The sequence below is a fragment of the Heterodontus francisci genome, chromosome 14 (genome assembly GCF_036365525.1).
Source record: "Heterodontus francisci isolate sHetFra1 chromosome 14, sHetFra1.hap1, whole genome shotgun sequence".
In the NCBI taxonomy this organism is placed as follows: Eukaryota; Metazoa; Chordata; class Chondrichthyes; order Heterodontiformes; family Heterodontidae; genus Heterodontus; species Heterodontus francisci.
The window spans coordinates 13,142,429-13,165,517 of NC_090384.1; the positions used below are offsets into that span (position 1 = coordinate 13,142,429).

The 23,089-nt window shown below is 45.8% G+C and overlaps 1 protein-coding gene across 1 annotated transcript in view; it reads left to right on the forward strand.

Annotated features, from left to right (window-relative positions):
- The window catches only part of madd (MAP-kinase activating death domain), a 426,952-nt gene that overhangs the window by 299,973 nt on the left and 103,890 nt on the right, over positions 1 to 23,089 (forward strand). The window contains exons 26-29 of the mRNA XM_068046784.1: positions 8,385 to 8,495; positions 15,311 to 15,418; positions 20,762 to 20,926; positions 21,119 to 21,191. Of these exons, the coding sequence (XP_067902885.1) occupies positions 8,385 to 8,495; positions 15,311 to 15,418; positions 20,762 to 20,926; positions 21,119 to 21,191 (457 nt within the window). The remainder of the gene's footprint in view (positions 1 to 8,384; positions 8,496 to 15,310; positions 15,419 to 20,761; positions 20,927 to 21,118; positions 21,192 to 23,089) is intronic.

The following is a 23,089-nucleotide window of genomic DNA, read 5'->3' on the forward strand; positions in this document are numbered from 1 at the left end:
GGTGCGGTCTCACCAAGGCTCTATACAATTGCAGCAAGACATCTTTACTCCTGTACTCAAAACCCCTTGCAATTAATACCAACATACCATTTGCCTTCCTAATTGCTTCCTGCACCTGCATGCTAGCTTAGTGACTCATGAACAAGGACACCCAGGTCCCTTTGGACGTCAGCACTTCCCAACCTCTCACCATTTAAGAAATACTCTGCCTTTCTGTTTTTTCTACCAAAGTGGATCACTTTGCACTTATTCACATTATATTCCATCTGCCATGTTTTTGCCCATTCACTTAACCTGCCCAAGACCCCTTGAAGCCTAGTTGCATCCTCCTCACAATTTACATTCCCTCCTAGTTTGTGCCATCAGCAAATTTAGAAATTTTACATTTGGTCACCACATCCAAATCACTTATATAGATTGTGAACAGATGTGGCCCAGAACTGATCCTTGCGGTACCCTCTATCGCCTTCCATCCTGAGAATGACTCATTTATTCCAACTCTCTGTTTTCTGTCTGTTAACCAATTCTCAATCCAATCCAGTATATTACCCTCAATCCCACGTGCTCTAATTTTGTTTACTAACCTCCGGTGTGGGACCTTATCAAAAGCCTTGTGAAATCCAAATACACCACATCCATTGGTTCTCCTTTATCTATGCTACAAGTAACATCCTCAAAAAAACTCCAACAACTTTGTAAAACATGATTTCCCTTCACTCTGCCCAATCATATATTATTTTCTAAGTGTGTAGTTATCACATCTTTTATAATAGATTCTAATGTTTTTCCCTACTACTGACGTCAAACTAACAGGTCTGTAGTTCCTTGTTTTCTCTCTCCATTCTTTCTTAAATAATGGGGTTACATTTGCTACTTTCCATTCTGCAGGAACTTTTCCAGAATCTATAGAATTTTGAAAGATAACCATCAATGCATCCACTATCTCTATAGCCATCTCTTTCAACACTCTGGGATGTAGCTCATCTGGTCCAGGGGATTTATCAACCTTCAATCCAGTTATTTTTTGGCAGCTACCTCTTTATAAATGCTAATTTCTTTCAGTTCCTCGTTTTCACAAGTCCCTTAGTTCCCGAATATTTTTGGGAGATTTTCCATAGCTTCCTCCTTGAAGACAGACTCAAAATAATTGTTTAGTTTCTCCGCCATTTCCCTATTCACCATTATAAATTCTCCTGTCTCCGCCTGTAATGGACCCACATTTGTCCTTGTTAATCTTTTCCTTTTCACATACCTAATGAAGCTTTTACAGTCCACCTTTATGTTTCTTGCTAGCTTGCATTCATAGTCTTTTCCCTTTCTTTATCTGTTTCTTGGTCATCCTCTGCTGGATTCTAAATTGCTCTCAATTCTCGGGCTTACCACTTTTTCTGGCAACCTTATAAGCTACTTCCTTTGATCGAATGCAATCTTGAACTTTTGTTAGCCACGGTTGATTCATCTTTCCTGTTGGGTTTTTGTGTCTTAGATGAATGTATATTTGTTGTACACTATGTAATACTTATTTAAAACTAGCCATTGCTTGTCCACTGTCAAAACGTTTAATATATTTTCCCAATCCACCATCGCCAACTTGCCCCTCATACCTTCATAGTTTCCTTTGTTCGGAATTAAGACCCAAGTTTCAGAATGAGCTATATAATTTTCAAACTTAATATGAAATTCTATCATATTATGGTCACTACTTCCAAAAGGCTTCTTTGCAGCAGGGTTATTAATTAGCCCTTCCTCATCACATAACTAAAATAGCCCAATCCCTGGTTGGTTCTTCACTGTACTGCTCCCGAAACCATCTCGTACACACTCCAGGAATTCCTCCTCCGCAGCATTCGTGCTGATTAGGTTTACCCAGTCTATATGTAAATTAAATTGCCCATTATTACTGTATTACCCATGTTACAGGCATCTCTATTTTCCTGATTTATGTCCAACATTACCACTACTGTTTGGTGGCCTATAAACAACTCCCACCAATACGAACATACGAATTAGGAGCAGGAGTAGACCACTCGACCCCTTCGAGCTTGCTCCACTATTCAATATGCTCATGGCTGAACTGATTACTCCACATTTCCACCTACCCCCGATAACCTTCCACACCCTTGCTTATCAAGAACCTCTGCCTTAAAAATATTCAAAGACTCTGCTTCCTCTGCCTTTTGAGGAAGAGAATTCCAAAAACTCTCGACCCTCTGAGAGAAAAAAATTTCTCCTCATCTCTGTCTTAAATGGGCGACCCCTTACTTTTAAACAGTGACTCCTAGTTCTAGATTCTCCTGCAAGGCGAAACATCCTTTCCACATCCACCCCATGAAGACCCCTCAGGATTTTATATGTTTCAATCAAGTCGTCTCTTACTCTTCTAAATTCCAGCAGATACAAGCCTAGCCTGTCCAATCTTTCCTCATAAGACAGCCCACCCATTCCAGCTATCAGTCTAGTAAACCTTCTCTGTACTGCCTCCAACTCATTTACATCCTTCCTTAAATAAGGAGACCAGTACTGTACACGGTTATCCAGGTGTGGTCTCACCAATACCCCGTATAGCTGAAGCATAACCTCCCTACTTTTGTATTCAATACCCCTTGCGATATACGATAACATTCTATTAGCTTTCCTAATTACGTGCTGTACCTGCATGCTAACCTTTTGAGATTCATGCACTTGGACACCCAGATCCCTCTGCATCTCAGAGCTCTGCAATCTCTCACCATTTAGATAATACGCTTTTTTATTCTTCCTGCCAAAGTGGACAATTTCACACTTTCCCACATTATACCCCATTTGCCAGGTCTTTGCCCACTCGCTTAACCTATCTATATTCCTGTGTAGCCTCCTTATGTTCCCTTCACAAGTTACTTTCCTACATATCTTTGTGTCATCAGCAAATTTAGCAACCATACCTTCGGTCCCTTCATCTAAGTCATTTATATAAACTGTAAAAAGTTGAGGCCCCAGCACAGATCCCTGTGGCATACCACTCGTTACATCTTGCCAACCAGAAAATGACCCATTTATGCCTACTCTCTGTTTCCTGTTAGCTAGCCAATCTTCTATCCATGCCAATATGTTACCCCCTACACCATGAGCTTTTATTTTCCGCAATAGCCTTTGATGTGGCACCTTATCAAATGCCTTCTGGAAATCTAAGTACAATACATCCACCGCTTCCCCTTTATCCACAGCACATGGAACTCCCTCAAAGAACGCCAATAAATTGGTTAAACATGATTTCCCTTTCACAAAACCATGTTGACTCTGCCTGATTACCTTGAATTTTTCTAAATGCCCTGCTATAACATCTTTAACTTCTAACCTTTTCCCTTAGACAGATGTTAAGCTAACTGGCCTGTAGTTTCCTGCTTTCTGTCTCCTTCCTTTTTCTGAATAAAGGAGTTACATTCGCTATTTTCCAATGTAATGGAACCTTCCCCGAATCTAGGGAATTTTGGAAAATTAAAACTAACCCATCAACTATCTCACTAGCCACTTCTTTTAACACCCGAGGATGAAGTCCATCAGGACCCGGGGACTTGTCAGCCCGCAGCTCCAACAATTTGTTCAGTACCACTTCCCTGGTGATTGTAATTTTCTTGAGTTCCTCCCTCCCTTCCATTTCCTGATTTACAGCTAATACTGGAATGTTACTTGTATCCTCAATAGTGAATGCAAAATATCTGTTCAATTCATCTACCATCTCCTTATTATCCATTTTTAATACCCCAGACTCACTTTCTATAGGACCAACGCTCACCTTGTTAACTCTTTTCTTTTTAAAATATCTGTAGAAACTATTACTATCTGTCTTTATATTTCTAGCGCGCTTTCTCTCGTACTCTAATTTTATCTTCCTTATCAATCTTTCAGTCATTCTTTGCTGTTTTTTATCTTCTGTCCAATCTTCTAACCTGTCTCCCATTTTTGCGCAATTATAGGCTTTTTCTTGAATATTGATACTATCTTTAACTGTTTTAGTTAACCACGGATTACGGATCCCACCCTTGGAATTGTTCTTCCTCGCTGAAATGTATCTATTCTGTGTATTCTGAAATATCCCTTTAAATGTCTGCCACTGCATCTCTATTGACCTGTCCCTTAACCTGATTTGCCAGTTCATTTTAGCTAACAAGGTTTGTTGCCCCTTGCCGTTACTTAGCTCCATCCAGACTGATTCTACATCTTGATACTTCGATCTAAGATCCTCTCTCACTAATGCACTGATCTCGTCCCTTAAATAGAGCGCTGCCCCACTTTCTTTTCCTGTTTGCCTCTCCTTCCTAAATGACGAATATCCTTGAATATTCAGTTCCCAGTCTTCGTAAACCTGTAACCATGTCTCTGTAATTGCAATTAAATCATACCCATTTACCCATATTTGTGCCTTCAAATCATCTACCTTGTTGCGAATGCTGCATGCATTCAGGTAGAGTGCCCTAAACTTTGTCTTTTTCACATTATTGCGCATTTTGATTCTATTTGATGCTTGCCTTCGCTTCGTCTGTCTTTTAATTTTGCTTACTACTTTTCTACTTCCCGTTAACCAGTTTTGTTTCTCTCCAATCTGCCTTTTTTTTTCCTTTTTCAATCTTTTACACAAAACTGGGTCAGAGGGTGAGTTCTGAGGCGGATGCAGAGAGGTTTCAGGGTGATTTGGACAAGTTAAGTGAGTGGGAAAATGCACAGCAGATGCAGTATAATGTGGATAAATGTGAGGTTAGCCACTTTGGTAGCAAAAACAGGAAGGCACTTTATTATCTGAACGGCTATAAACTGAGAGAAGGGAATATGCAAAGAGACCTGGGTGTTCTCGTACACCATTCGCTGAAGGTAAGCGTGCAGGTGCAACAGGCGGTAAAAAAGGCAAGTGGTATGTTGGCCTTCAGAATGAGAGGATTCAAGTACAGGAGCAGGGATATCTTGCTGCAATTATACAGGGCCTTGGTGAGGCCACACCTGGAATATTGTGTGCAGTTTTGGTCTCCTTATCTGAGGAAGGATGTTCTTCTATAGAGGGAGTGCAGCGAAGGTTTACCAGACTGATTCCTGGGATGGCGGGACTGACGTATGAGGAGAGATTGAGTCGGTTAGGATTATATTTGCTGGAGTTTAGAAGAGTGAGGAGGGATCTCATAAAAACCTATAAATTTCTAACAGGACTTGACAGGATAGATGCAGGAAGGATGTTCCCGATGGTGGGGGAGTCCAGAACCAGGGGTCATAGTCTAAGGATACGGAGTAAACCTTTCAGGACTGAGATGAGGAGAAATTACTTCACCCAGAGAGTGGTGAACCTGTGGAATTCGCTACCAGAGAAAGTAGTTGAGGCCAAAACATTGTATGTTTTCAAGAAGGAGTTAGATATAGCTCTTGGGGCGAAAGGGATCAAAGGATATGGGGAGAAATTGGGAACAGATTACTGAGTTGGATGATCAGCCATGATCATAATCAATGGCGGAGCAGGCTCGAAGGGCCGAATGGCCTACTTCTGCTCCTATTTTCTATGTTTCTATGTTTCTTGCCACACTCAGATTATCAATTCCCTTATTAATACCTTGCTCTCTTGCCTTCTCCTTTCTCTCTAAATTATCACATCTTCCCTCACTTGATCCCTCGCCCCCACTCTTTAGCTTAAAGCCCTGTCTACCGAACTTGTTATGTGACTCTCCAGAACACTGGTCCCGGCACAGTTCTGGTGAAGACCGTCCCAATGATACAGCTCCTACTTTCCCCAGTACTGGTGCCTGTGTCCCATGAATCAAAACCATTTCTCCAACACCAGTCTTTGAGCCACACATTTAACTCGAATTTTATTTACCCTACTTCAATTTGTTTGTGGCTCAGGTAATAATCCAGAGATCATCACCTTTGAGGTTCTGCTTTTTAATTTAGTTCCTAGCTGCTCATACTTTCTATGCAGAACCTCTTTCCTAGTTCTGTCTGTGTTGTTGGTCCGCATGTGGACTGTGACAACTGGATCCTCCCCCTCCTGCAGCAAGTTCCTATCCAGCCCTGAACAGATATCCCGAACCCTGGCACCGGGCAGGCAACACAGCCTACTGGACTCATGCTCGTTGCTGCAGAGAACTGTGTGTATCCCCCTGACTATACTATCCCCTACTATCACCACATTCATATTTATTCCCCCCTCTAGAGTGGCTTCCTGTACCATGGTGCCATGGTCAGTTTGTTCATCCACCCTGCAGCCCTTGCTTTCATCCATACAAGCTGAAAGAACCTCAAACCTGTTGGACAATTGCAAGGGCTGAGTCTCCTCTACCTCTGCCTTCTTGATCCCCTTACCTTCCTTACTCGCAGTCTCATCCTCTGTCCCTGACCAAATTACTTTAGTCTCTTTTTTTTTTAAGAGATACAGCACTGAAACAGGCCCTTCGGCCCACCGAGTCTGTGCCGACCATCAACCACCCATTTATACTAATCCTACACTAATTCCATATTCCTACCACATCCCCACCTGTCCCTATATTTCCCTACCGCCTACCTATACTAGGGGCAATTTCTAATGGCCAATTTACCTGTCAACCTGCAAGTCTTTGGCATGTGGGAGGAAACCGGAGCACCCGGAGGAAACCCACGCAGACACAGGGAGAACTTGCAAACTCCACACAGGCAGTACCCAGAATTGAACCCGGGTCGCTGGAGCTGTGAGGCTGCGGTGCTAACCACTGCGCCACTGTGCCGCCTAAATGACCCAATCCTGTGGTGTGTGACTGCCTTTTGAAACAAAATGTCCAGGTAACTTACCCCCTCCCTCATGCATCACAGAGTCTGTAGCTCGGCCTCCAGCTCATCAACTCTGAGCCGAAGCTCCTCAAGCTGCAGACACTACCGACATGGTTGCTGTGGGGCACTGTGTCCACGAGTTCCCACATACTGCAGCTGCAGCACATCACCTACCCTGCCATGCTGATTGTGTTTTAAATAACTAATTTCTTAATTAATTTTTAATTAATGCCTCTCCTCACCACTTAGTGTACGAATTTAAACCGTGGGAATATAATAAACCTTACCGCTTTGAAACAAATCAGGAGACTCAGCAGTTTCTTATTTCCCTTCTGTTTGCATGTCTTAAATAATTATAAGGTAGCTAATTAAATTTTAATTTTACGTTTTTTCTAATTTCCAGCTGTTAACTCACGCACCCTAACAGCAGTGTATTAACCTAGCTATTTAGAGGCACTCCCTAACAGCAGTTACTCACCAACCAATCACCTTAAACTTTCCAGTGATGTCACTTAGATTTTTTTTTTGTTTTTAAACTCAGTCAGCACGCGCCTGAAGCTGTTAGGTGCTCCCTCGCAGGTCTGGCTCCTGTCCACTCCCTGAAGAGCCTTCCTCTGTATTGATCTGCTCCCGCTGTTAGGCACTTCTATGCCGGTCCGATGGATGAGCAGAAATTTCTTCCAGTTAAATATTGGGAAGACTGAAGCTATTATTTTTGGGCTGCGCTCCAAACTCCATTCCCAAGCGACTGACTCCATCCCTCTGGCAACAGTGTGAGACTAAACCAGTCTGTTCGCAACCTTAGTGTCACATTTGAACCCAAGATGAGTTTCTGACCACATATTTACGCCATCACAAAGACCGCCTAGTTCCACCTCCATCACATTGACTCTGCCTCAGCTCATCTGCTGCTGAAACCCTCATTCATGCCTTCATTACCTCTAGTCTTGATTATTCCAATGCACTCCTGGCTGGTCTCGCACAATCCACTCTTTGTAAATTTGAGGTCATCCAAAACTCTGCCGCCCATGTCTTAACTCATTCCAAGTCTCGTTCCCCTATCAGACCTACATTGGCTTCCGGTCAAGGAACATCTTGATTTTAAAATTCTCTTTCTTGTTTACAAATTCCTCCATGGCCTCGCCCCTCCCTATCTCTGTAATCTCCTCCAGTCCCACAAGCCTCTGCGATATCTGTGCTTCTCTAATTCTGGCCTCTTCAGCATATCAGAGTTTAATCGCTCCATCATTGATGGCCTTGCCTTTAGCTGCCTAGACCCTAAGCTCTAGAATTCCCTTCCTACGCCTTTCTACCTCACTTTCCTCCTTTAGTGACATTCCTTAAAATCCACCTCTTTGATCAAGCTTTCGTCATCTGACCTAATATTTCCTTTGCTGCTCAGTGGAATATTTTGTTTTATAATGCTCCTGTGAAGAGACTTGGGACATCTTATTACATTAAAGACACTATATAAATATAAGTTGCTGTTACCTTTATGTATTGAAGCTCTGTTGTAGAGCAGGACTTGAGATGTAGATGGCACAGCAGCTGTCCTGTGATTCATAGAGTGTTGTGGATTGGTGTACAGTTTAAGTCTGCTAATTGCCAGTCGCACCCTGTTATAGGTCAACAAGAACGACATCCGGAAGAAGGTGAGGAGGCTGATGGGTAAATCACACATCGGTCTGGTGCACAGTCAGGAGGTGAACGAGCTGCTCGACCGTCTCCCACACCTGGTGAGCATTCCATTGCATCGAATGTCGCAGCTTCCTTTGTGCCCTGTCCTAGGATGCAAATCAACAGGAAGATTGCAGTCAGTCACACTCAATGCAGGACAATTACAGTCAGACACACCAAATGCAGGACAATTACAGTCCGACACGCTCAATGCAGGACAATTACAGTCCGACACGCTCAATGCAGGACAATTACAGTCAGACACTCAATGCAGCACAATTACAGTCAGACACTCAATGCAGCACAGTTACAGTCAGACGCGCTCAATGCAGGACAGTTACAGTCAGACGCGCTCAATGCAGGACAGTTACAGTCAGACGCGCTCAATGCAGGACAGTTACAGTCAGACGCGCTCAATGCAGGACAGTTACAGTCAGACGCGCTCAATGCAGGACAGTTACAGTCAGACACGCTCAATGCAGGACAGTTACAGTCAGACACTCAATGCAGCACAATTACAGTCAGACACTCTCAATGCAGCACAATTACAGTCAGACACTCTCAATGCAGGACAGTTACAGTCAGACGCGCTCAATGCAGGACAGTTACAGTCAGACGCGCTCAATGCAGGACAGTTACAGTCAGACGCGCTCAATGCAGGACAGTTACAGTCAGACGCGCTCAATGCAGGACAGTTACAGTCAGACGCGCTCAATGCAGGACAGTTACAGTCAGACGCGCTCAATGCAGGACAGTTACAGTCAGACGCGCTCAATGCAGGAAAATTACAGTCAGACACGCTCAATGCAGGAAAATTACAGTCAGACACATTCAGTGCAGGGAGATTATAGTCAGTCACACTCCATGCAGGGAGATTATAATCAGGTACATTCATAGCAGCGCGATTACAGTCAGACGCACTCAATGCAGGAAGATTACAGTCAGAAAAACTCAATGCATTAAAAGTACAGTCAGACACAGTCTTGGCAGGAAGATTGCAATCGGAAACACTCAGGAAGATGACAGTCAGGCACACTCATAGGAAGATTACAGTCAGACACGCTCGTAGCAGGAACATTATAGTCAGGCACACTCGTAGCGGGAAGATTACCGTCAAGCACGTTCAATACTGGAAGATTACAGTCAGACACACTCTTGGCAGGAAGATTACAGTCAGACACGCTCGTAGCAGGAACATTACAGTCAGGCACGCTCGTAGCAGGAACATTACAGTCAGGCACGCTCGTAGCAGGAACATTACAGTCAGGCATGCTCGTAGCAGGAAGATTACCGTCAGGCACGCTCAATACTGGAAGATTACAGTCAGACACGTTCTTGGCAGGAACATTACAGTCAGGCACACTCGTAGTAGAAAGATTACAGTCAGGCACACTCAATGCAGGAAGATTACAATCGGACAGACTCATAGGAAGATTAAAATCAGACGCACTCATAGCAGAAAGATTGCAGTCAAGCATGCTCAATACTGGAAGATTACAGTCAGACACGCTCTTGGCAGGAAGATTACAGTCAGACACGCTCTTGGCAGGAAAATTACAGTCAGGCACACTCGTAGCAGAAAGATTACAGTCAGGCACACACGTAGCAGAAAGATTACAGTCAGGCGCACTCAATGCAGGAAGATTACAGTCACGCACGCTCATAGCAAGAAGATTACAATCGGACAGACTTAGGAAGATTACAATCAGACACGCTCATAGCCGGAAGATGACAGTCAGGCACACTCGAAGCAGGAAGATGACAGTCAGGCACGCTCGTAGCAGGAAGACGACAGTCAGGCACGCTCGTAGCAGGAAGACGACAGTCAGGCACGCTCGTAGCAGGAAGATTACAGTCAGACAAACTGAATGCATTAAGATTACAGTCAGAGACATTCTTGGCAAGAAGATTACAATTGGAAACACTCACGAAGATTAGAGTCAGACACACTCTTAGCTGGAAGATTACAGTTAGACGCACTCAAGGGAAGATTAGTCAGGCACACTCAATGCAGGAAGGTTACAATCTGAAACACTCAGGAAGATTGTACTCAGGCAGACTCAATGCAGGAAGATTACAGTCAGACACACTCTTAGCTGGAAGATTACAGTTAGACGCACTCAAGGGAAGATTAGTCAGGCACACTCAATGCAGGAAGGTTACAATCTGAAACACTCAGGAAGATTGTACTCAGGCAGACTCAATGCAAGAAGATTACAGTCAGACAAACTGTGAATGCATTAAGTTTACAGTCAGACACACTCTTGGCAGGAAGATTACAATTGGAAACACTCAGGAAGATTAGTCAGACACACTCTTAGCTGGAAGATTACAGTCAGGCACACTCATAGCAGGAAGATGACAGTCAGGCACACTGGTAGCAGGAAGATTACAGTCAGGCACATTCGTAGCAGGAAGATGACAATCAAACACACTCGTAACAGGAAGATTGCAGTCTGGCACACTCAGGAAAATTACCGTCAGTTGCATTTATAGCAGGATGATTAAAAATGGACACACTCAGGAAGATTGCGTCAAACACACTCTTGGCAGGAAGATTACAGTCAGGCATGCTCAATGCTGGAAGATTACAGTCAGACACACTTTTGGCAGGACGATTACAGTCAGACACACTCCTAGCAGGAAGATTATTGTCAGACACATTCAAAGCAGGATGAAGACGGCCAGGAATGCTCATAGCAGGAAGATTACAGTCAGGCGCGCTTAGGGCAGGGGGATTGCAGTCAGCCACACTCAGTACAGGAAGTTTACAGTCCATACTGATGGGAGATTCAATTGTAAGTGGAACAGACAGGCGTTTCTGTGGCCGCAAACGAGACTCCAGGATGGTATGTTGCCTTCCTGGTCCTAGGGTCAAGGATGTCATGGAGCAGCTGCAGGACTTTGTGAATGGGGAGGGTGAACAGTCAGAGGTCGTGGTACACATTGGTACCAACGACATAGGTAGAAAGAGGGATGAGGTCCTGCAACAAGAATTTAGGGAGCTACGTAGCAGATTAAAAAGCAGGACCTCAAAGGTTGTAATCTCTGGATTACACCCGGCGTCAGAGGATAAAGCAGATGAATGCGTGGCTGAGGAGGTGGTGCAGGAGGGAGGGCTTTAGTTTCCTGGATCACTAGGTTTGTTTCTGGCAAAGATGGGACCTGTACAAGTTGGAAGGGTTGCACCTGAACCGGAACGGGACCAACATCCTTGCTGGGAGGTTTGCTAGTGCTGTTGCAGGGTTGGGGGCGGGGTGGGGGTTAAACTAATTTGGCAGGTGGATGGAATGCAGAGTGGAATTACAGCAGGGTGTGATGCACGGTCAAATACAGAAGACAAACTGAGTCAATCTGGAAGGCAGAGCAAATATAGACCTGTTGAGGCACAAGTGAAAAATGCAAGGCTGGATTGAATCTTCAGGTGTGACAGGGGAGCGGATAAAAGAGGAGGTGGCATTGCACCTAGATCAAGGAGTCAATTACTGTAGTAAGGGAGGATGATATCTTAGAAGGTTCCTCAAATGAGGCCATATGGGTCGAACTGAAAAACAAAAAGGGGGCAATCACTTGGCTGGGAGTGTACTATAGGCCGCCAAACAGTCAGGGAGAGACAGAGGAGCAGATACGTCGGCAAATCTCAGAGAGGTGTAAAAATAATAGGATAATAATAGTAGGGGATTTCAACTTCCCCAATATCAACTGAGATAGTCTTAGTGCAAAAGGCTTAAAGGGGGCGGAATTCTTAAAATGCATACAGGAGAGCTTTTTGAGCCAGTACATAGAAAGTCCTACAAGAGAAGGGACAGTACTGGACGTAATCCTAGGGAATGAAGCCAGACAAGTGGTTAAAGTGTCAGTGGGGGAGCATTTTGGGGCTAGTGACCATAACTCTGTAAGATTTAAGGTAGTTTTGGAAAAGGACAAAGATGGACCGGAAATAAAGGTACTGAATTGGGGGAAGGACGATTTTAAGATGATAAAAGAGGATCTGGCCAATGTGGACTGGGAGCAGCTACATGTAGAAAAGTCTACATCAGACCAGTGGGAGTCATTCAAAGGATGTCAAGGGATATAGAGGATTGGATCAGGGAAAAAAAGGGGGCTTATGGCAGATTCAGAGTGCTGAAAACAGCAGAGGCACGAGAGGAGTATAGAAAGTCTAGGTACTTAAATAAGTAATTAGGAGAGCGAAGAGGGGACATGAAAAAACACTGGTGGGCAAGATAAAGGAAAATCCTAAGGCATTTTATAAGTATATTCAGGGAAAAAGGATAACCAGGGAAAGAGTATTGGGGACCAAAGTGGCAATCTGTGTGGAGCCGGAGGACATAGGTTTTAAATAATTACTTTTCATCTGTGTTCGCTATGGAGAAGGTCGATGTAGGTGTAGAGATCAGGGAGGGGGATTGTGATATACTTGAACATATTAGCATTGAAAGGGAGGAGGTGTTAGCTGTTTTAGTGGGCTTAAAAGTGGAGGAATCCCCAGGCCCAGATGAGATGTATCCCAGGCTGTTATGTGAGGCAAGGGAGGAGATAGCAGGGACTCTGACACAAATTTTCAAATCCTCTCTGGCCACAGGAGAGGTACCAGAGGGTTGGAGGGCAGCAAATGTGGTACCATTATTCAAGAAGGGTAGCAAGGATAAACCAGGTAATTACAGGCCGGTGAGTCTAACATCAGTGGTTGGGAAACTATTGGAAAAAATTCTGAGGGATCAGAATTAATCTCCACTTGGAGAGGCAGGGATCAATCAGGGATAGTCAGCATGGCTTTGTCAGGGGGAGACCGTGTCTAACTTGATTGAATTTTTCGAGGTGACGACTAGATGTGTAGATGAGGGTAAAGCAGTTGATGTAGTCTACATGGACTTCAGTAAGGCGTTTAGTTTAGTTTAGTTTAGAGATACAGCACTGAAACAGGCCCTTCGGCCCACCGAGTCTGTGCCGACCATCAACCACCCATTTATACTAATCCTACACTAATCCCATATTCCTACCACATCCCCACCTGTCCCTATATTTCCCTACCACCTACCTATACTAGGGGAAATTTATAATGGCCAATTTACCTATCAACCTGCAAGTCTTTGGCATGTGGGAGGAAACCGGAGCACCCGGAGGAAACCCACGCAGACACAGGGAGAACTTGCAAACTCCACACAGGCAGTACCCAGAATTGAACCCGGGTCACTGGAGCTGTGAGGCTGCGGTGCTAACCACTGCGCCACTGTGCCGCCCTTTAGTTTAGTGATAAGGTCCCACATGGGAAATTGGTTAAGAAGGTAAGAGCCCATGGGATCCAGGGTAATTTGGATCCAAAATTGGCTTAGTGGCAGAAGGTAATGGTCGAGGGTTGTTTTTGCGAGTGGAAGCCTGTGACCAGTGGCGTACCGCAGGGATCAGTGCTGGCACCCTTGCTGTTTGTAGTGGACATTAATGATTTAGACATGAATATTGGAGGTATGATCAGTAAGTTCGCAGATGACACGAAAATTGGTGGTGTCGCAAATAGTGAGGGGGAAAGCCTTAGATTACAGGATGATATAGTTGGGCTGGTAAGATGGGCAGAGCAATGGCAAATGGAAATTAATCCTGAGAAGTGTGAGGTGATGCATTTTGGGAGGACTAACAAGGCAAGGGAATATACAATGGATGGTAGGACCCTAGGAAGTACAGAGGATCAGAGGGACCTTGGTGTACTTGTCCATAGATCACTGAAGGCAGCAGCACAGGTGGTTAGGAAGGCAGTTGGGATACTTGCCTTTATTAGCCGAGGCATAGAATAGAAACGCAGGGAGGTTATGTTGAAGTTGTATAAAACGCTAGTTAGGCCACAGCTGGAGTACTGTGTACAGTTCTGGTCGCCACACTATAGGAAGGATATGATTGCACTGGAGAGGGTGCAGAGGAGATTCACCAGGATGTTGCCTGGGCTGGAGCATTTCAGCTATGAAGAGAGACTGGATAGGCTAGGGTTGTTTTCCTTCGAGCAGAGAAGGCTGAGGGGGGACATGATTGAGGTATTCAAAATTATGAGGGGCATAGATAGGTTAGATAGGAAGAAACTTCTTCCCATAGTGGAGATGTCAATAACCAGGGGGCATAGATTTTAGGTAAGGGGCAGGAGGTTTAGAGGTGATTTGAGGAAAGCATTTTTCACCCAGAGGGTGGTTCCAATCTGGAACGCACTGCCTGAAGAGATGGTTGAGGCAGGAAACCTCACAACACTTAAGAAGTATTTAGATGAGCACTTGAAACGCCATAGCATACAAGGCTACGGGCCAAGTGCTGGAAAATGGGATTCGAATAGTTAGGCGTTTGGTGGGCGGCACAGACACGTTGGGCCGAAGTGCCTGTTTCAGTGCTGTATAACTCTATGACACATTCAATGCAGAAAAATTATCGTCAGCCACACTCATAGCAGGAAGATTACAGTCATGAACACTTGTAGCAGGGAGATTAAAGTCAGACATATTCATAGCAAGATTACAATTGGACAGACTCATAGCAGGAAGATTACAGTCAGGCGCACTCGTAGCAGGAAGATTACAGTCAGGCGCAGTCGTAGCAGGAGGATTTCAGTCAGACAAAAAGAGCTGGATGGATATGGTCTGGCAAACTGCTTATGGAAGTGAGGTATAAAGACTGAGATGGTGGAGCTGTGAATGGAAGTCATGTGTGATAGAACCTATGTGGGGCAAGAAGCGAGAGGATAGTGACTGCACCGATCCCTGTGGGCTTGTTCGTATTCACATGTGGACTGCTCAACCCTGTCAGGCTACACACATTAGGAATGGCCCTGTCAGGTGCGGCCTGTGGTTGGGTTGGGACCAGCTGCTTCTTTAATGGCCGTGTATTTGATTCTCAGGACAGCCACGATCTTCACATCAGACCCTGCGGCAGCCGCCACATTAAGAAGCAGACCTTCGTTGTGCATGCAGGAACTGACACCAATGGTGAAATCTTCTTCATGGAGGTACTGGACAGATCGATTATACCATAATCACCAAAAGTTGCTGCGGAGAGTGCGTAGCAAAGGGCCACTCGCTCGCCCATGATTCGGCTTTGCTGTGTCAGGCTCATGATGCCCACATATGCACAAGGAAGTTCCACCACATGATGCCTTGTCGTGCCGTACACTTTGTCATGCTAAATGCAACACCTTGAAATCAGTGCAGCCATTCATGATCACTCAGCATCTGAGTAATGATTCTCATTTCTGGGCGTTTCTCCTCACTGCTGTTATGGTACCGCCCTGATTGATTGGGCTTCCACATCACATCAGAACAGGAGGAGGCCATTTAGTCTCTTAAACCTGTTCCACCATTCAATGAGATCATGCTGATCTGCAACCTAACAACCTAACTCCATACACTTTTCCCCATGTCCCTTAATACCTTTGATTAATAAAAGTCTATCAATCTCAGATTTAAAATTAACAATTTATCTAGCACCAATTGCCATTTGCTGAAGATTGTTTCAAACTTCTATCATCCTTTGTGTGTAGAAGTGTTTCCAAATTTCACTCCTGAAAGGTCTGGCTCTAATTTTTAGTCTAATCCTAGACTCTCCAGCCAGCAGAAATAATTTCTCTGCATCTATCTATCTGTTCCCCTTAATATCTTGAAAACTTTAATCAAATCATTCCTTAACCTTCTAAATTTCAGGGAACAGAACTGTAGTTTTTGTAATCTCTCCTTTGTGTAATTTAACCCTTGGAGTCCTGGTATATTCTGGTAAACCTACACTGTACTCCCTCCAAGGTCAATATATCCTTCCTAAGATGTGATGCCCAGAACTGCTCACAGTAACTCCAGGTGTGGTCTAACCAGAGCTTTGTATAGCTGCAGCATGACTTCTACCCCCTTGTATTCTAGTCCTCTGGATATAAAGACCAGCATTCCATTAGACTTTTTGATTATTTTCTATACCTGTTCCAGACATTTTACTGATCTGTGTACCTGGACCCCCAAGTCCATTTGAACCTCCAACTATTTTAGCTTTCCCGCCATTTTTTAAGTACCCTGTTCTATCCTTTTTTAGGTCCAAAGTGGATGACCTCATATTTACCTACACTGAAATCCATTTACCACAATTTTACCCAGTCACTTAATCTAATAATATCTCTTTGTATTGTTACACTTCCATCTACACTGCTTATAATGCCATCTGTCTCTGTGTCATCAGCAAATTTGGACATGTGGCTTTCTATCTCATTATCTAAGTTATTAATGAATACGATAAATAGTTGAGGCCCCAACACAGATTCTAGCAGGACACCACTAGTCACATCCTGCCAATGAGAGTAACTGCCCATTATCACTAATCTCTGTGTCCTGCCTCTCAGCCAATTGCCGAACCAGGTCATTAATTTGCTTTCAACTTTCGCTGACAGTCTCTTATGAGGGATTTTATCAAATGTCTTCTGGAAATCGATATAAATAACATCCATAGACATTTCTCTGTCCACTACTTTAGTCACCTCTTCTTAAATATTCAGTCAGATTGGTCAGGCCTGACCTTCCCTTTATAAATCCATGCTGGTTCTCTCTGATCAGCTGAAAATTTTCTAGGTGTCAGTCACTCCATCCTTAATTATAGACTCTAGTAATTTCCCGACAACATATGTCAGGTAAACTGGTCTATAATTCCCTGGTTTCCCTCTCTCTCCTTTCTTAAATAGCAGAGCAGCATGCACAATTTTCCAATCTAAAGGAACGGTTCCTGAATAGGGAGAACTTTGGAAGATTATAGTTAGGATATCTGTAATGTTCTCACCTACTTCCTTTAAAACCCTGGGGTGGAAACCGTCTGGTCCTGGGGCTTTGTCACTTTGTTATTGTTATTTTGCTTTTGTTAATTTTGGTCAGTCTTGACTCTGATTCAATATTAGTTTCCATAGTATTTCCAGCATGTTGACCTCTTCCTGGACTGTAAATACTTAGGCAGAGTAATTATTCAGCATGTCCGACATTTCCTTATTTTCTGACTGGCGTTATAGTACAGCCTTGATTGGTAGGTTCCCCTCAATAACGTGGTGGGATTCCCACAAGGAGCACATATGTTGGAGAGACCCTGTGCAACGTGACTGCAGCCTTGTTGGGCTCTGTCTTTGGATGATGACCTGTCTGGTCTGGGGCTGGTGGCACTGACTCATTTATGTGCGTTACCTATGGGGAGTCAAAGTCCCTTGTCCTTTGGTGCACCTGTTTATGCACAGGCTGACCTTAATTTATCAGTTCACCCTGTGCTCACCAAGGGCAGAGTTGGCCTGCTGTTCCTCTCCATCCATAGGCATGTGGGGCCTAATGGGTCAGTGGCAGAATGTTGGGGATTAGAATTAGAACATTACAGCGCAGTGCAGGCCCTTCGGCCCTCGGTGTTGCGCCGACCTGTGAAACCATCTGACCTACACTATTCCATTTTCATCCATATGTCTATCCAATGACCACTTAAATGCCCTTAAAGTTGACGAGTCTACTACTGTTGCAGGCAGGGCGTTCCACACCCCGACTACTCTCTGAGTAAAGAAACTACCTCTGACATCTGTCCTATATCTATCACCCCTCAACTTAAAGCTATGTCCCCTCGTGTTTGCCATCACCATCCAAGGAAAAAGACTCTCACTATCCACCCTATCTAACCCTCTGATTATCTTATATGTCTCTATTAAGTCACCTCTCCTCCTCCTCCTCTCCAACGAAAACAACCTCAAGTCCCTCAGCCTTTCCTCGTAAGACCTTCCCTCCATACCAGGCAACATCCTAGTAAATCTCCTCTGCACTCTTTCCAAAGCTTCCACATCCTTCCTATAATGCGGTGACCAGAACTGCACGCAATGCTCCAGGTGCGGCCTCACCAGAGTTTTGTACAGCTGCAGCATGACCTCGTGGCTCCGAAACTCGATCCCCCTACTAATAAAAGCTAACACACCATATGCCTTCTTAACAGCCCTATTAACCTGGGTAGCAACCTTCAGGGATTTATGCACCTGGACACCAAGATCTCTCTGTTCATCTACACTACCAAGAATCTTCCCATTAGCCCAGTACTCTGCATTCCTGTTACTCCTTCCAAAGTGAATCACCTCGCACTTTTCCACATTAAACTCCATTTGCCATCTCTCAGCCCAGCTCTGCAGCCTATCTATGTCCCTCCGTAACCTACAACATCCTTCGGCACTATCCACAACTCCACCGACCTTCGTGTCATCCGCAAATTTACTAACCCACCCTTCTACACCCCCTTCCAGGTCATTTATAAAAATGACAAACAGCAGTGGCCCCAAAACAGATCCTTGCGGTACACCACTAGTAACTAAACTCCAGGATGAACATTTGCCATCAACCACCACCCTCTGTCTTCTTTCAGCTAGCCAATTTCTGATCCAAAGCTCTAAATCACCTTCAATCCCATACTTCCGTATTTTCTGCAATAGCCTACCATGGGGAACCTTATCAAACGCCTTACTGAAATCCATATACACCACATCCACTGCTTTACCCTCATCCACCTGTTTGGTCACCTTCTCGAAAAACTCAATAAGGTTTGTGAGGCACGACCTACCCTTCACAAAACCGTGCTGACTATCGCTAATGAACTTATTCCTTTCAAGATGATTATAAATCCTGTCTCTTATAACCTTTTCCAACATTTTACCCACAACCGAAGTAAGGCTCACAGGTCTATAATTACCAGGGCTGTCTCTACTCCCCTTCTAGAACAAGGGGACAACATTTGCTATCCTCCAGTCTTCCGGCACTATTCCTGTTGACAATGACGACATAAAGATCAAGGACAAAGGCTCTGCAATCTCCCCCCTAGCTTCCCAGAGAATCCTAGGATAAATCCCATCTGGCCCAGGGGACTTATCTATTTTCACACTTGCCAAAATTGATAACACCTCCTCCTTGTGAACCTCAATCCCATCTAGCCTAGTAGCCTGAATCTCAGTATTCTCCTCGACAACATTTTCTTTCTCTACTGTAAATACTGACGCAAAATATTCATTTAACACTTCCCCTATCTCCTCCGATTCCACACACAACTTCCCACTACTATCCTTGATTGGCCCTAATCTAACTCTAGTCATTCTTTTATTCCTGATATACCTATAGAAAGCCTTAGGGTTTTCCCTGATCCTATCCGCCAATGACCTCTCGTGTCCTCTCCTTGCTCTTCTTAGCTCTCCCTTTAGATCCTTCCTGGCTAGCTTGTAACTCTCAAGTGCCCGAACTGAGCCTTCACGTCTCATCCTAACATAAGCCGCCTTCTTCCTCTTGACAAGCGCTTCAACTTCTTTAGTAAACCACGGCTCCCTCACTCGACAACTTCCTCCCTGCCTGACAGGTACATACTTATCAAGGACACGCAGTTGCTGCTCCTTGAATAAGCTCCACATTTCGATTGTTCCCATCCCCTGCAGTTTCCTTCCCCATCCTACGCATCCTAAATCTTGCCTAATCGCATCATAATTTCCTTTCCCCCAGCTATAATTCTTGCCCTGCGGTATATACCTGTCCCTGCCCATCGCTAAGGTAAACCTAACCGAATTGTGGTCACTATCACCAAAGTGCTCACCTACATCTAAATCTAACACCTGGCCAGGTTCATTACCCAGTACCAAATCCAATGTGGCATCGCCCCTGGTTGGCCTGTCTACATACTGTGTCAGAAAACCCTCCTGCACACACTGGACAAAAACTGACCCATCTAAAGTACTCGAACTATAGTATTTCCAGTCGATATTTGGAAAGTTAAAGTCCCCCATAACAACTACCCTGTTACTCTCGCCCCTGTCGAGAATCATCTTCGCTATCCTTTCCTCTACATCTCTGGAACTATTTGGAGGTCTATAAAAGACTCCCAACAGGGTGACCTCACCTCTCCTGTTTCTAACCTCGGCCCATACTACCTCAGTGGACGAGTCCTCAAACTTCCTTTCTGTCGCTGTAATACTCTCCTTGATTAACAATGCCACACCCCCCCCCTGTTTTACCATCTACTCTGTTCTTACTGAAACATCTAAATCCCGGAACCTGCAACATCCATTCCTGCCCCTGCTCTACCCATATCTCCGAAATGGTCACTACATCGAGATCCCAGGTACCAACCCATGCTGCAAGCTCACCCACCTTATTCCGGTTGCTCCTGGCGTTGAAGTAGACACACTTTAAACCAGGTTCTTGCTTGCCAGTGCCTTCTTGCGTCCTTGTAACCTTACGTATGGGGCTGTGGTTGTTGGTGTTGTCTGTGCTGTGGGTGCTGGCTCCAATTTATTGGGATAGTTCTAGCGCTGTGTGTTCCTTGTGTTTGATAGGTTTGCGATGACTGCATTGTGCTGCGCAGTAACATTGGGACTGTCTACGAGCGCTGGTGGTATGAGAAACTCATCAACATGACGTACTGTCCTAAAACCAAGGTCTTGTGTCTGTGGAGACGCAATGGACAAGAGACCCAGCTGAACAAATTCTACACCAAGAAGGTACTAAAACAGCCACCATCTCTGGATCACCATTTGTGTGCAGTTGTTCACACACTCTGTCCCTCACTCTGTCTCTTTCTGTTTCTCGCTCTTCCTCTGCTTCTTGTGCTATCTCCCTGTCAGTCTCCCACTCACATGATCTCCCCATCCCCTATTGTAACTAACACTATTTATTGTGTGGTTCTTTGGCAGTGTCGAGAGTTGTACTACTGTGTAAAGGACAGCATGGAGCGTGCAGCTGCTAGGCAACAGAGCATCAAGCCAGGTACATTGTGAACATAACTAGTGTGTAAGCATCAGAACATTGAACAGGGCCCAGTGCTGGTGAGTGTGTAAACACTATCACACTTGGTGGGGCTTAATGCCAGTGATTGTATACATACCTTCAGGCTCTGACTGGTGTGTGTGTGTACCTTTGCACACTGGTGACTGGTTGTGCGCACCGTCGCACACTGAATGCAGCGTACTGTAGGTGAGTGTGTGAGCAATCACGCTCAGGACAGTGTGCACTGTTGTTGAATGTTTAAGCAGTTAGACACTGCTCGGCCAGACACAACACTATAGAATTTTACACCCATCACCCCCGTGCCCTCTCTCTGAAAGAGCTCTCCCCTCAGTCCCATTCCCCCATCGCCCCTGTGCCCTCACTCTGAAAGAGCTCTCCCCTCAGTCCCATTCCCCCATCGCCCCTGTGCCCTCACTCTGAAAGAGCTCTCCCCTCAGTCCCATTCCCCCATCGCCCCTGTGCCCTCACTCTGAAAGAGCTCTCCCCTCAGTCCCAGTCCCCCATCGCCCCTGTGCCCTCTCTCTGAAAGAGCTCTCCCCTCAGTCCCAGTCCCCCATCGCCCCTGTGCCCTCACTCTGAAAGAGCTCTCCCCTCAGTCCCATTCCCCCATCACCCCCGTGCCCACTCTCTGAAAGAGCTCTCCCCTCAGTCCCAGTCCCCCATCGCCCCTGTGCCCTCTCTCTGAAAGAGCTCTCCCCTCAGTCCCAGTCCCCCATCGCCCCTGTGCCCTCTCTCTGAAAGAGCTCTCCCCTCAGTCCCAGTCCCCCATCGCCCCTGTGCCCTCTCTCTGAAAGAGCTCTCCCCTCAGTCCGATTCCCCCATCACCCCTGTGCCCTCACTCTGAAAGAGCTCTCCCCTCAGTCCCATTCCCCCATCACCCCCGTGCCCTCACTCTGAAAGAGCTCTCCCCTCAGTCCCAGTCCCCCATCGCCCCTGTGCCCTCTCTCTGAAAGAGCTCTCCCCTCAGTCCCAGTCCCCCATCGCCCCTGTGCCCTCACTCTGAAAGAGCTCTCCCCTCAGTCCCATTCCCCCATCACCCCTGTGCCCTCTCTCTGAAAGAGCTCTCCCCTCAGTCCCAGTCCCCCATCACCCCTGTGCCCTCTCTCTGAAAGAGCTCTCCCCTCAGTCCGATTCCCCCATCACCCCTGTGCCCTCACTCTGAAAGAGCTCTCCCCTCAGTCCGATTCCCCCATCACCCCTGTGCCCTCACTCTGAAAGAGCTCTCCCCTCAGCCCGATTCCCCCATCGCCCCTGTGCCCTCACTCTGAAAGAGCTCTCCCCTCAGTCCGATTCCCCCATCACCCCTGTGCCCTCTCTCTGAAAGAGCTCTCCCCTCAGTCCCATTCCCCCATCACCCCTGTGCCCTCTCTCTGAAAGAGCTCTCCCCTCAGTCCGATTCCCCCATCACCCCTGTGCCCTCTCTCTGAAAGAGCTCTCCCCTCAGTCCCATTCCCCCATCGCCCCTGTGCCCTCACTCTGAAAGAGCTCTCCCCTCAGTCCCATTCCCCCATCACCCCTGTGCCCTCTCTCTGAAAGAGCTCTCCCCTCAGTCCCATTCCCCCATCACCCCTGTGCCCTCTCTCTGAAAGAGCTCTCCCCTCAGTCCGATTCCCCCATCACCCCTGTGCCCTCACTCTGAAAGAGCTCTCCCCTCAGTCCGATTCCCCCATCACCCCTGTGCCCTCTCTCTGAAAGAGCTCTCCCCTCAGTCCGATTCCCCCATCACCCCTGTGCCCTCTCTCTGAAAGAGCTCTCCCCTCAGTCCGATTCCCCCATCACCCCTGTGCCCTCACTCTGAAAGAGCTCTCCCCTCAGTCCGATTCCCCCATCGCCCCTGTGCCCTCACTCTGAAAGAGCTCTCCCCTCAGTCCGATTCC